The sequence below is a fragment of the Narcine bancroftii genome, chromosome 5, assembly GCF_036971445.1.
Source record: "Narcine bancroftii isolate sNarBan1 chromosome 5, sNarBan1.hap1, whole genome shotgun sequence".
In the NCBI taxonomy this organism is placed as follows: domain Eukaryota; kingdom Metazoa; phylum Chordata; class Chondrichthyes; order Torpediniformes; family Narcinidae; genus Narcine; species Narcine bancroftii.
The window spans coordinates 85,844,547-85,857,185 of NC_091473.1; the positions used below are offsets into that span (position 1 = coordinate 85,844,547).

Below are 12,639 nucleotides of genomic sequence, written 5' to 3' on the forward strand. Positions count from 1 at the left end.
GTGTAGGAGGCTACAAGGTTGCATGATAGACATTAATTTCTCTAAATTTTAAATTCCTCTTCGATACTATGCTAAAGCTCGAGAGCGTAGATTTAAGATGAGAGGAAGGAAGTTTAAAGAAGATTTGAGAGGTAAATTTTTAATGTAGAATAGACAGTATCTGAAATAAGCTGCCGGAGGAGGTGATAGAGGCAGAAACAGTAATAACGTTCATTAGGCATTCTGTAGATACTTAAATGAGCATGGCAGAGGGTAAGGGTAAGGAATTAATGCAGATAAGCAGGATTAGTTTGGAATGGAATGATAGTCACTATGGATACGGTGGCCTAGTTCTACGAGTGTATTGTGAGAAAGGTTGTATAAAATGTTGTTTAACCAGTATTTATTAAAATTATTTTATTTCTAGATTCTGGTTTTGGAGTCAAAGGAGGAGGGCTTGATGGTTACTGGGAACGTGGAGCTAATCTAAAAGAATATTATGAAAAAAGAGATGAACAGGAAGCCCAAGCAGTAAGTGGTTTTGTTTTTAATGTGAAGTAAAATTATAATGTGTAGGTCATTTCCATAGGCTGATTTGTTTGGTCAATGCACAAGAAATTCATGATCAGCTCCCAGCAACAATTGAAACAAATTTTGTTTCTATTTTATTTTTCCTCATGTCTTTTTTTAAATTTTATTTAGACTCTGGAGTCTGAAGGCTTGGATCTGAATGCTGGTCTTCATGGCAACTGGACACTTGAAAATGCCAAAGCCCAACTGAACCAATTCTTCCAAAAAGAGAAAATTCAAGCTGACTATAAATATGCTCAAGTGGGACCTGATCACAACAGGTTTGGCATATTTTGGTTGCAAAGTAAACTATGTGAGAAATATTTTTCAAGGTTTTTATTTCATGAGATTCTATCAATCCCTAGTTCAGAATGGGTTTCTGTGACACCATATATCTTTTGTATTCAACCTATTCACATTAAATTGGGTGACGGAGCAGAGTAGCATTTGGCCCTCTTGTCTGTTCTGCCATTTAGTAAGGTGATAGATTTCCTGAGCAAAATCCATAATCTTTTGATTCCCTTAATTTTCAAAAACCTAACGATCTGTCTTTAAAATGCTCAGGAACCATTTCTCCCCAATCCAAGGGTGGATAACTCAAAGTCTGCATTGTGCAATTGGTGGAAATCTCTACTTATCTTGATCTTAAATGACCAACATCAGATTTATGAGACTGTCTTTTTTCTAAATATATTAACATTTGGAAGCATCTTTGTGTCAATTGTGTAATTTTATGTTTCATTGAGAACACTTCTCATTTTTGAAATTCACCCAATGGATACCATCAGAATATCCACTCCTCATGTGCCAATGACCTCTCCAATCCCAGAAATCAATCTGGTAAATTTTGTTTGTACATCCTTTTGTGCAAGAGTATCCTTCCTTGGTTAGAGACTCCATGTCTTAAATATTTCTAATGTTTCCTTGCTCGTTACTGAATAATTGCAGTAAGACTTTATCTTGTATTTAATCCTATTTTAGTGGCCAATGCTCTATTTTCCTTCCTAATTGCTTGATCTGTCGGTATTAAAATTGTGGAGATTTGTACACAGGAATACTCAGGATCCTCTGAACGATACTGTTGGAAAAATATTCTGCTTTTCTATCTTTTTTTCAAAGCAAATAGTGCATATTTAATTTTTCCATATTAAGGTTTCATTTGCCACACTCCTGCCTTTATCCCAAGAAGTCTGCATCCTCTCCACCATTCATACTATCATTTGGCTTTGTGTTACCAGTAAATTTGGATGATACAGTTTTGTTTCTTCATCCAAATTATTCACACTGACTGAATGTCTCAGGCCCATAGCACCAATATGTAGCATCTCAAACCAAAAATGGCTTGTTTGTTATATTTCTCTAACCAATACTTTGTCCATGCCACTGTATTATCCCCAATCCCATATGCTAATTTTTCCCAAGAACCTCTGAGAACATAGCACAATGCAGGCCCTTTGGCCCTCAATGTTGTACTGACCTAAATATTCCTACCAAACAAAATCTAATTCCTTCCTACCTCATAACCCTTAATTTTCCTTTCATCCATTTGCCTGTCTAAGAGTCTCTTAAATGCCCCTAATGTTTCAGCTTCCACTGGCAAGGCATTCCATACACTCACAACTCTGTTAATAAAATTAAACAATACTTAGTTCTGATGTCTCCCCTAAACTTAACTCCCTTCATTTTGTAGAGATATCCCTTCATTTTTGCTATTCCCTCCCTGTGAAAAAGGTGTCTATAAGAATGTTGTAAACCTCAACCAAGTCTCCTCTCATCCTTCTTCGCTCCAAAGAGAAAAGTCCCAGCTCTGGTAATCTTGGTTCATAAGACTTATTTTCCACTCCAGACAACATCTTGATAAATCTCTTCTGCACCCTGTCCATTAGCTTTCATATCCTCAGAGTGGAACCCAATACTCTATGTGTTATCACCAGAGATTTGTAGAGTTGCAACATGACATCTCGACTCTTGAACTCAATCCCTTTATTAATGAAACCCAGCATCCCATAGGCCTTATTAACTATCCTATCAATCTGCATGGCAACCTTGAGTGAGGAATGGATTTGGACCCCAAGGTCCCTCTGTTCCTCCACACTCTTAAGTATACGACCATGTACTCAACCTTCTAGTTTGATCTTCCAAAATGCATCACCTCACACTTATCTGGATTGAGCTCCATCTGCCACTTTTCAGATTCAGATTTTAGATTTAAACATGACATTGCATACAACCCTGAAATTCTTTCTCCTGTAGACAAGGCAGAATTACCACTAATTAGTAAGTGCAAAAAAAAATGTACACAATTTACATTTGAAAACAAATAAAGAAATGTAACCAAACTGTGCACTACAATCTTCTGCCCAACGCTGCATCCTGACTATCACTATCAACACTATCCACAACTCCTCCAACCTTCACATCATATCTAAACTTACTGTCCCATCCTTCTCCTTCTTCATCTAGGTCATTTATAAACATCACAAAATGCAGGGGACCAGGAATAGATCCCTTTAGAACTCTATTAGTCACTGACTTCCAGGCAGAATACTTTTCATTCACAACTACTCTCTGCTTTCTACATGCAAGCCAATTTTTAATCATACAGCCAAGGTTCCATGGATCCTATGCCTCATGACTCTCTGAACGAGTCTCTCATGGGGTACCTTGTCAAATGCCTTACTAAAATCCAGGTAGACCACATTTAATGCTCTATCTTCATCAATTTCTTTTCTCTGCAACATTTTTCAGAAGGGCTTCTATTGGTTCCTTTATTTGTTATATTAATTATCTCAAGAAACTGAGATGTAACATACATTATTTCCCTTTCATTAATCCAAATTGACCTTGTTCATTCCCATTTTTTATGTGCCCTTCTGCTATTTGCTTAATAAATTTGAGCATTTTCCCCACCACTGATGTCGTTAACTGGTCTGTGTAGTTTTGCATTTTCTCCTTTGAATTTTGTAATTGGTAGAATTACAATTGTGATGCTTCAATCCATGAAACCATTCAAAAAAACGGAAGAATTTTGGAAGATGACATCCAATGTATTCATCATAATCATGGCCACCTCTTTCAGTTTTCAGATGGCAACTTTTGTGTCTTGGTGATTTATCTGCTTTTAATTCTATTAATTTCTCTGATACATTTTTACAATTAATTTTAATTTCAGTTCCTTGTTCCATCTACTTTTTTCAATTTTTTCTGTTAATTTCAATAAAGGCAGATGGAAAACATTTGTGTAATTCCTGACATTTTTCTTCCCCCCATTATAATTTCTTTTATCTCAGTGTGTGCAAGAACCTTGTATCAAATCTTAGCATAATTATAGAAGCTTTTGCAGTCTTTTTTTGCTCCCTAATTTTTAGATTCTGGCTATTTTTTTAAATCAACTTCATGATCTACCTTTTCATAATCTGAAGTATTTTGTTGTGATTCTTTTCAATATTATCTATTTTCCTTTGATCTATTATTTTTAACTCTTCTTTATGCTGGGAACACTTTCCTAGCGCTGTAAAAGCGGGACACTAAACACTACACCAACTGTGCCATCTTATGGTAATGTCCCAACAGAAAATGTTCTCCTGTCACGCATATAATGTCACATATTGGGCATGGGCCAGACCAGGCCATAGAACTATAGAACATTACAAGCACAGAAACTGGCCCTTCAGCCCTTCTGCTTGGGGCTGAACTATTAGTCTGCCTAGTCTTGAAGGGTTCCTGAAACATTGACAATCGTTTTTCTTTCTCTAATGGTGCCCAACCACCTGAGTTCCTCGAGCAGATTATTTCATGATTTATAGTGCAGTTTGCCTTGTTTATATAGTTTGAAATGTTGCATAATGTTAAGCAATTTTCTTTGTTAGGTTTTTATCATTTAGGTCACATTATTTATTTTATTTTGACACCAAAATGTGATACTTGGGTTATGGCAGCTACCCTTGACATTCATCCATAATCCTTCTACATCTCTTCACCACGCCCCCTCCAAAACCACCCAACCAATAACATCCTGGACTTTCCATTAACATCCTCCTATTTGGACGATTCATATAAATACTATGGTCAGAGGCTAGGGTTTTTCTGTTGCCTGCTGACTCATGTTGGTATCTTAGTCACTTATTATCCTGTGTTAAAATGTCATTGGATTTAAATCAGATCCAAAACCATTGCTTTTTATATTTCTACATTTTTGATTTTTCACTTTTTGATATTCCAACAAAGTACTGAAAATCTGAAATAAAAGTAGAAAATGCTGGCAGCAACCAAAAAGCCAAGCACTTTGGAAAGAAACATTTCAGAACAGAGTCTTGATGAAGAGCCTCTGACCTGAAATGTTGATTCTCTTTCCACAAATGCTTGCCTGAGGGTTACCAATATTTCCCTTTTTTATGACTTTTGTCAGAATGCTCCTGCCAGTTTAAAAAGATAATTACCTATCTGCAAGGTAGTAAGGAATGAAGAATAAATGTTGGCCTTGCTTGTATTGCCCTTATCTCCTTAATGAGAAATGTCCTGGGATTGGTTTTTAATGCTTCATTATGAAAACATGAAGATTGACTGCTTCACTGATAATTCAAATCAAATAAATTTGTATAGTTCTCCTAAATTTTTATGACAGATGAACAAAATAATAATATTTATTATGTACTAATCTATTTAAAATTATATTTGTTTAACTTAAGAGGAAAAACTGTTTCTGATGAAAATTTCTGTTTGCTTGAAATTTGAATAATTCTATATGTCATGGAGGTGGTGCCAGTATGTTTCTCAGCCAGCCTGCCTTGTATACAGCTTTCTAGGGGGTAATTGCCTGGTACCCCTATGATTGCAAAGAGCACTTCTGTTAGAATATATATCTGCAAATTGGGGTTAAAAATCGACAATTTTTTCTGAACTTTTGTGCCAGTACACTGCATTCAGGTGATTTCCTCTGCTCTGGAGGATAAAACTATGAATTTCCTGGGCTAAACTGCGGAGATTACTGACATATATGATCCTGTAAGTTGCTTGTTATTTTCGGAGGTTACATGGTTTGTAATTCTGCTTCTCCTTCCAGAAGGTTGATTTTTTTAAAAATGTAGCGACATTATGAATGTGCAAAATATACTGCAGATGTTAGAAAACTGAAATAAAACAAAAAAATCTACTAGAAATATTTAATGTCAAACTGATGACCTTTGAGAAAAATGCATATAAGTTAGACATAAATATGTTTTAAAATACTGAGAAAGGGGAGGGAAGGAGACAGCAAAAGGGAAACGATTCAACAAAGGGTAGATGGCAGGAGAAATTAAATGTCAAATGGGTGATACTGTAAGTGAATGAAGAGGATATGGGATAAGTAAAGAAGCAAAAGGACAGCCTGGAGAAGATGTACTTAGAAAACCAGAATTATTATCTGAAGTTACCAAAGGAAACTAACGTGCTGGAAATATGAAATTAAATGCTGATTATCTGAAATTGTTGAATTAGTTTTTGAAACTGCAAAGTTATAACATATCTCATTGGAAAATGCATGGTGAGTCAAGGAAACAAAAAATAAGGAATATTACTTGAAGGTGCACAAAAGAGGGACATTGTCAACAAATTTAATGATTCCCCATTCAGGTCAAAAGCAGGAGGTAGCTTTAAAGCAGAGATTGGAGTGCTGTCAAAGCGATTGGGGAAAAGGGTCCCAGGGATGACTTAAGCAATTAATGATGCACAAATTGGCACAGCTTGGACTAATTAAGAGTTGCAAATAGCTTTGTTCAGTTCATATGCATTACCTCGTTTAGTTTTCCATAATATTCTCATTCTCTGTCCTTGACCTCATATATTCCAAAAAAAACTCGAAGTAAGTTTGAGGTACAGCGTATTCTTCTGATTGGGTGCATTACAGCCTTCTGGAATTCACATTAAAATCAAAATTTTAATGTAATCAATGTTTCTGGTATTATTTCAGATTTCTGACATTAATTATATTTTCCTTTGATAATTTCAAATGATTTTGTGATCACATTTATGACCCTTTTAAAAAGTTTATCCTATTACTATCTCAACTTGCACTATTGTCCATAATTATCAATTAAACTCTTGTACCTCCCAACCTATTTCTCTTTATTAAATCTTAAAGCCGATTTATTTCTAAATTTTCGACTTCTGATAGGCCATTAGCCCAAAGTGGTAATTTTCTCTCTTTCCACAGATGCCCCGTTGACCTGCTGTGTGTTTCTAATATTTTCTATTTATAATTGTAATAACTCATTGGGGTAAAGGTTCAGAGATAGATTCTTTAATAAGGTAATAGTATATACTAAGTTCTTAAATTATAGTCTGTAATGCGGCAGATGTTTTGATGAGTAAAATGTTGACATAAATCTTTTGAATGAAAGTGACAAACCTGTCGCTCCTTTATCTTATGGGAGCGCGGTGACACCAGAAATCTCTTTTGCAAACATGTGACGTTGCTTAGGCTGCACTAAGCTGTCACATGGTATCCTTCCATTGTAGGAATGATGGTTGAAGCAATCATACACAGCTGTTGATTTCTGGTGTCACTTTTCCTGTAGGTGTTCTAGGGAACCTAGGGCTGATGGAGATTGGAACTTTATTGAGCTTGGCAGAGAAACATACTGGCATCCAAGAATGGTGGATATAGGGCCTATAAACAGGCTCCTCTGAATCGTGAAGTTGCTGTGCTTGATCTCAGTTGACCAAATATAGGATCAGAAGTGAGTTGGACAGATAAAAAGATGCATGTTAAGTATCAAAGGAAAACTGGATAAGAAGAACTGGATTCCATTATTAAATTGAAAATCAAATTTTTTAAGCATACCATTAGTATTCAGAAATGCATAACCAAAACGTGTACATGCGTGAGTGTGTGTGTTTTTGGACTTGAATTATAAGACAACACAGATTATTTTTAAATCTTTTTGACTGAAAAGGAAACTAGTTCCAGCTCAGCAGTTTTCCATTTAAACCCTAATGTGTGGTTGAAATTCATAATTGATAAAATGCTCTTACCAATATAACAAGGTGCTTTTATTTCATGTTATATGCACGAATGTAACTTTTTTGCATTTGACCCACTGACATTATGTTTAAAGTGACAAGTTGTAATACTTTAAGGGAACAAATTATTTGTGTAGCTTAACCTCTGTCTATAATAGTTTTATTTTTGTCTGTATATGTTTTAAATTTGTCTGTAATTGAATCTATATCAATTGATTATGTAGGTTAGTGGTCTGTTTGCCTCCAAATGATCATGGAGTGTTATAAATTGCCTGTAAAATTTATAAAATGGGGAAATTCAATATTTTCTTGATAGTATTGTTTTATTCACTGCATCAGTTGTCCACTTTGTTCCTGCTGCTAGTGAAAGTGGATTCACAAATGCTTATAGAGTTTATACTCAAATGTAACTACCCATTTTTTATGTTAGAATAGATAACAGTATGAGTTATAGAAGCTACTGTGTTAACTGTGATGCACAACAGGACAAGATTATTCATGGGAGATTTTAAAAAAAAGATTCAGATTTGACGAAAAGTTTTTGATCAAATTTCCTTTGTTGCCATTCAGTATTTTTGCATTGAAGGGTAGCTGTGTGCTGATGTGCTAATGCTGCATTACAACTATCCCCTTAGAGGTATGTAATAGTTGTAAGTGAGTCACTCCTAGATTTCCTTTTGAACTATATTTGAAATTAGAAAATCACCTTGTAGATGATGATAATAAAAACTCTTTGTCTTCTACTGATCATGTAGGTAAGAAGGGAAAGGAGGAGAAGAGGCAAGCTGTAATGATGGGGGATTCCATAGTTAGGGGGATAGATAAAGAGGTTCTGTGGAAGAGATCGAGTATCCCGAATGGTATTTTGCTTCTGGTGCCAGGGTCTGCGATATCTCAGATCGAGTTCATGGCATTCTCAGGAGGGAGGGTGAGCAGCCAAATGTCATTGGTCCATGCAAGGACCAATGATGTGGGTAGGTACGGTGAGGTCCTGACAAGATATTCCCTCAGACTTTGGGGAAGCTAGTGTAGAAATCTCAGGGGCTCTTACAGAAATATTTAAAATGTCTTTAGCCATGGGTGTGGTGTTGGAGGACTGGCAGTTAGTTTATGTTGTTCCATTGTTTAAATAAAGCTCCAAAAGTAACCCTGAAAATTTTAGGCTGGTGAGCCTGACATCAGTGGTAGGTAAATTATTGGAAGGTGTTCTAAGAAATAGAATATACAATTATTTGGATAGCCAGGGACTGCTTAGGGATAGCCAACATGGTTTTGTGAGCTTTTTGAAGAGGTTACCAGGAAAGTTGATGAAGGAATGGCTGTGGATGTTGACTACATAGACTTTCGTAAGGCCTTTGACAATGTCCTGCATGTGAGGTTAGTCAGGAAAGTTTAAATGCTTGCTATTCATGATGTAGTAGTGAACTGGATTTGATAATGGCTAAACGGGAGAAGCCAGAGAGTGGTGGTAGTTGATTGCTTATCGGGTTAAAGGCTTGTGACTAGTGGTGTGCCTCAGGGATCAGTACTTATTAGGCCATTGTTTGTCATCTATATCAGTGACCTAGATACAATTGGTAAGTTGGATTAGTAATTTTACAGTTGACATTAAGATTGAAGATGCTGTGGACAGTGAAGAAGGTTTTCAAAGCTTGCAGAGGGATCTGGACCAGTTGGTAAAGTGGACTGAAAAATGGCAGAGGGAATTTAATGCAGACAAGTGTGAAGTGTTGCAATTTGGAAGGACAAATCCAGAAAGGCCATACACGGAAAATGTTGGGGCACTGAGGAGTGAGGTTGAACAGAGAGATCTGGGAATACAGGTACATAATTGCCTGAAAGTGGTGTCACATGTGGATAGGGTAGTAAAGAAAGCTTTTGGCATTTTGGCCTTCATAAATCAAAGTATCGAGTTCAGGAGTTTGGAAGTTATTTTAAAGATGTTTAAACGTTGGTGAGGCAGTTTTGGTCACCTAACTACAGGAAGGATATAAATAGGATAGAGTGCAGAGAAGATTAACTTTATTCCCTGGAGTGTAGAAAAAATGAGGAGAGATTTGATGGAGCTATTTAAAATTATGAGGGGGATAGACAGAGTAAATGCAGATAGGCTTTTTCCATTGAGGGTAGGTGAGATGCAAATCAGAGGATATGGCTTAAGGGTGAAAGGGGGAAAGTTTAGGAGGAACATTTGGGGGGGGGGAGTTCAATCTGAGACTGGTGTGAGTGTGGAATGAGCTTCCAGCTAAAGTGGTAAATGCGGGTTCGATTTTAACACTTTGGGGAAATTTGAACAGGTATATGGATTGGGCAGGTATGGAGGGTTTTGGACTGAGTGCAGGTCAATGGGACTAGGAAAAAAAAGTGGTCTTACACAGACTAGAAGGGCTGAAGTGTCCTGTTGGTGCTGTAACTCTTCTGTGATTTTACTGCAAAATAATGCTATATATTCTGCACCATCCAAATGTTTTGATTATTTTGTTGTAATTGGTCATGCTTGTTTTGTAATTGCATTGATTATTGATTTAGTTCATTTTGATACTCTTGAAAGAAAGAAAATATGGTATGTGGAAAATCTCTTTAAACTTGTGAAATAAGAAATTTGATAAGTCCTACATTCCTTCTTCATCAAATCAGATATTTTAAAATTTTCATATTGGCTTCCCTTGATTAGAATGTCATGTGCATTATTTTGTGGAAATTATTTCACCTTTTGGTATTACCAGGCATGTTCAAGTAATTTGATGGTATTGTTAATTTGATGTTGTGCATGTCATTGCAGGAGTTTTATTGCAGAGATGACTATTCATGTACGACAGCTGGGAAGAAGTAAGTGACAATTTAAGTTTTACCATGAACAGGTTTTGATTGTGAAGCTTGCATGGAAGCTGTTATAACAGTTATGATAAAAGGTTGATTACAGAATGAAGGTTTCTAAAGGACTGAGCCAAGCATATGCTCAGGTGCTCCTCAACTTGCGATGGGGCTACACCAAGAAAAAATCATCTTAAATGGAATAATTGTAAGTTGGAAAAGAGTTTCGTACTGCACCTACCAAACATCATAGTCTAGCCTACCTTAAATGTGCTCAGAGCACTCACCATAGCCTACAGCGGGGCAAATTTATCCAAAACAAAGCCTCTTTTATTAAATGTTGAATACCTTTTATTCCACACTGAAAAAAAATTTTATTCATAAGATATAGCAGTAATGCAAGTCACACCAAACATCGTAACTTTGAAAAATTGTAAGTCCGAACCATTGTAAGTATAGGAGCATCTGTATTAACAAATGGACCATATTGAAAATGAAACTGGGAGAATGTTCTTGGCAAGGGAACTTAGAATTTTTAATTTTTGCAAAGTTTCTATTTATGGAGAGGAGTAGAATAAAAATATGGTAACTTTAAAAGGTTGCTTTTATATTTTTAAATCAATTTTCTTTCTTTTTAAAATATTTTTATTGAGTTTAATAGAAAAAACCCTTTGTACATTATCTTCTAATTAATAACATAAATCAAATCATATCATATACATATCACATGTAAAATGTAAATCAGAAGTATAAACCATAATTATTTACATATCCCATTCAACACATCGAATTCTATGATTTTATTGAGTTAACAGTTAATCTTTTCCCCAGAATATAGCCAAAATTAATGTTGAATAGAAAATAGATAAGATATAATTAAGATTCCCTTGTAGCGTTCGCGCTACGCAGGCATAGACAAGAATGACACGCACACCAAAGCCTTGAAGTCAAGACTGGTTTATTGCACTGGCTGTCACATTTATATGTCAGAGCACTGCATCAAGAGTGCCAGCCTGGGAATGGCCGGCAATCCTGCCACAGTTCACTGTCTTCCTGTTGTGCAGGAGGTCATCTGGAATGACAGCTGGTTTCATGCCCAGGTCCGTGCAGTCGCCGCATTCGTTGACTATTTTGTGGGCCGGTCCACGTCTCCGTTAGCGGGCTACTTCACCCTTGTATAATAAAAGGGATTTTATTTTTCTCAGGTATTTTTGTCTTATCCTATGATATATATAATCCATCATTAAACCCATCTTACCTAGTTTATCTCTACTAATTAAAAAAAGGAAGAGAAAAAAACCTCCTAATAATCCAACCCTTCCCTCTAACCAAGGTTAACTTGTATCAATTTTCAATAAAAATACATTTTTCAAAACTTTTTAAACACTTAAACAATATTCCATCACCATAGTTCTTTAATTTCTTGTTAAATTTTTTACTGTTTTGCTCTTTAAGCCATGAACTGTTCAAATTACAATTTTCCCTTAATGAATGTAAAATTATACACTACCCAACAAAGTGAATGTTGATGCTTATCATAATATTGGGAGCTTGCCTTGGGTATTAAATTTAGGAAAGAGTACATTGAATGAGTGTACAGGTGGGAAAATAACCCCAATAACTCACAGGTAAGAATCTTGTTGAACAGAGATTTGCAGTGTTTTCTCATTATTTATAATAGTTTCTTGTCTTAAGGTGAAATTTTACAGTTCATTTTAAATGTGTGTTGGTCTTCTGTCCCAACGATTGCAGTACAGTGAAATGAATAAAACCTAATCCATTTTCTACTCTGGAGAATAATTGGCTCATGTGTGATGGTGGCATAAGGCACATTATACCAGCAAAGAAACAGGAAATAATCTAAGGAATGGAAAATCTTCTGATACATAAGCAGAAAACAGATCTGACTTAATGAAGGTGTTGGGGGTATCCTTTGGAGGGGCGGAAGTGTGTAACAAAAATTGATCAGAGTGGATTGGGATTGTGGGTGTGGCACTCCCTCTCAAAAACAAGGAAGAAAATGTCTTTAGGTGTAGATACAGCTGTACATGGTGCAGGTGTGGCCCATCCCCTGCACCTCCACCCTACAGGTCACCAAAGTAGTGTTCCAGTTCATATGGGAATCCTAGATGTAAAGGTTTTGAAGAATTGCCATGTACAAATCACCAGACAATGGGTGCAAGGGTGTACCTAACGTGGCCCTCATCCTGAAGACCACCTTCATGTGTAACTGCATCAGGCTATGCATGGAACCAAAGTATGATGGCACCAAGT

The 12,639-nt window shown here is 36.2% G+C and overlaps 1 protein-coding gene across 4 annotated transcripts in view; it reads left to right on the top strand.

Annotated features, from left to right (window-relative positions):
- Positions 1-12,639, top strand: part of dhx9 (DEAH (Asp-Glu-Ala-His) box helicase 9) — a 134,513-nt gene that overhangs the window by 38,240 nt on the left and 83,634 nt on the right. For 3 of the 4 annotated variants that reach the window (XM_069938191.1, XM_069938193.1, XM_069938192.1), the window contains 3 exons: positions 407-510; positions 682-830; positions 10,334-10,380. In XM_069938191.1, the coding sequence (XP_069794292.1) occupies positions 407-510; positions 682-830; positions 10,334-10,380 (300 nt within the window). Of the gene's footprint in view, positions 1-406; positions 511-681; positions 831-7,180; positions 7,269-10,333; positions 10,381-12,639 lie in introns of those variants that run through there. The other variant, XM_069938194.1, reaches the window with a different exon arrangement.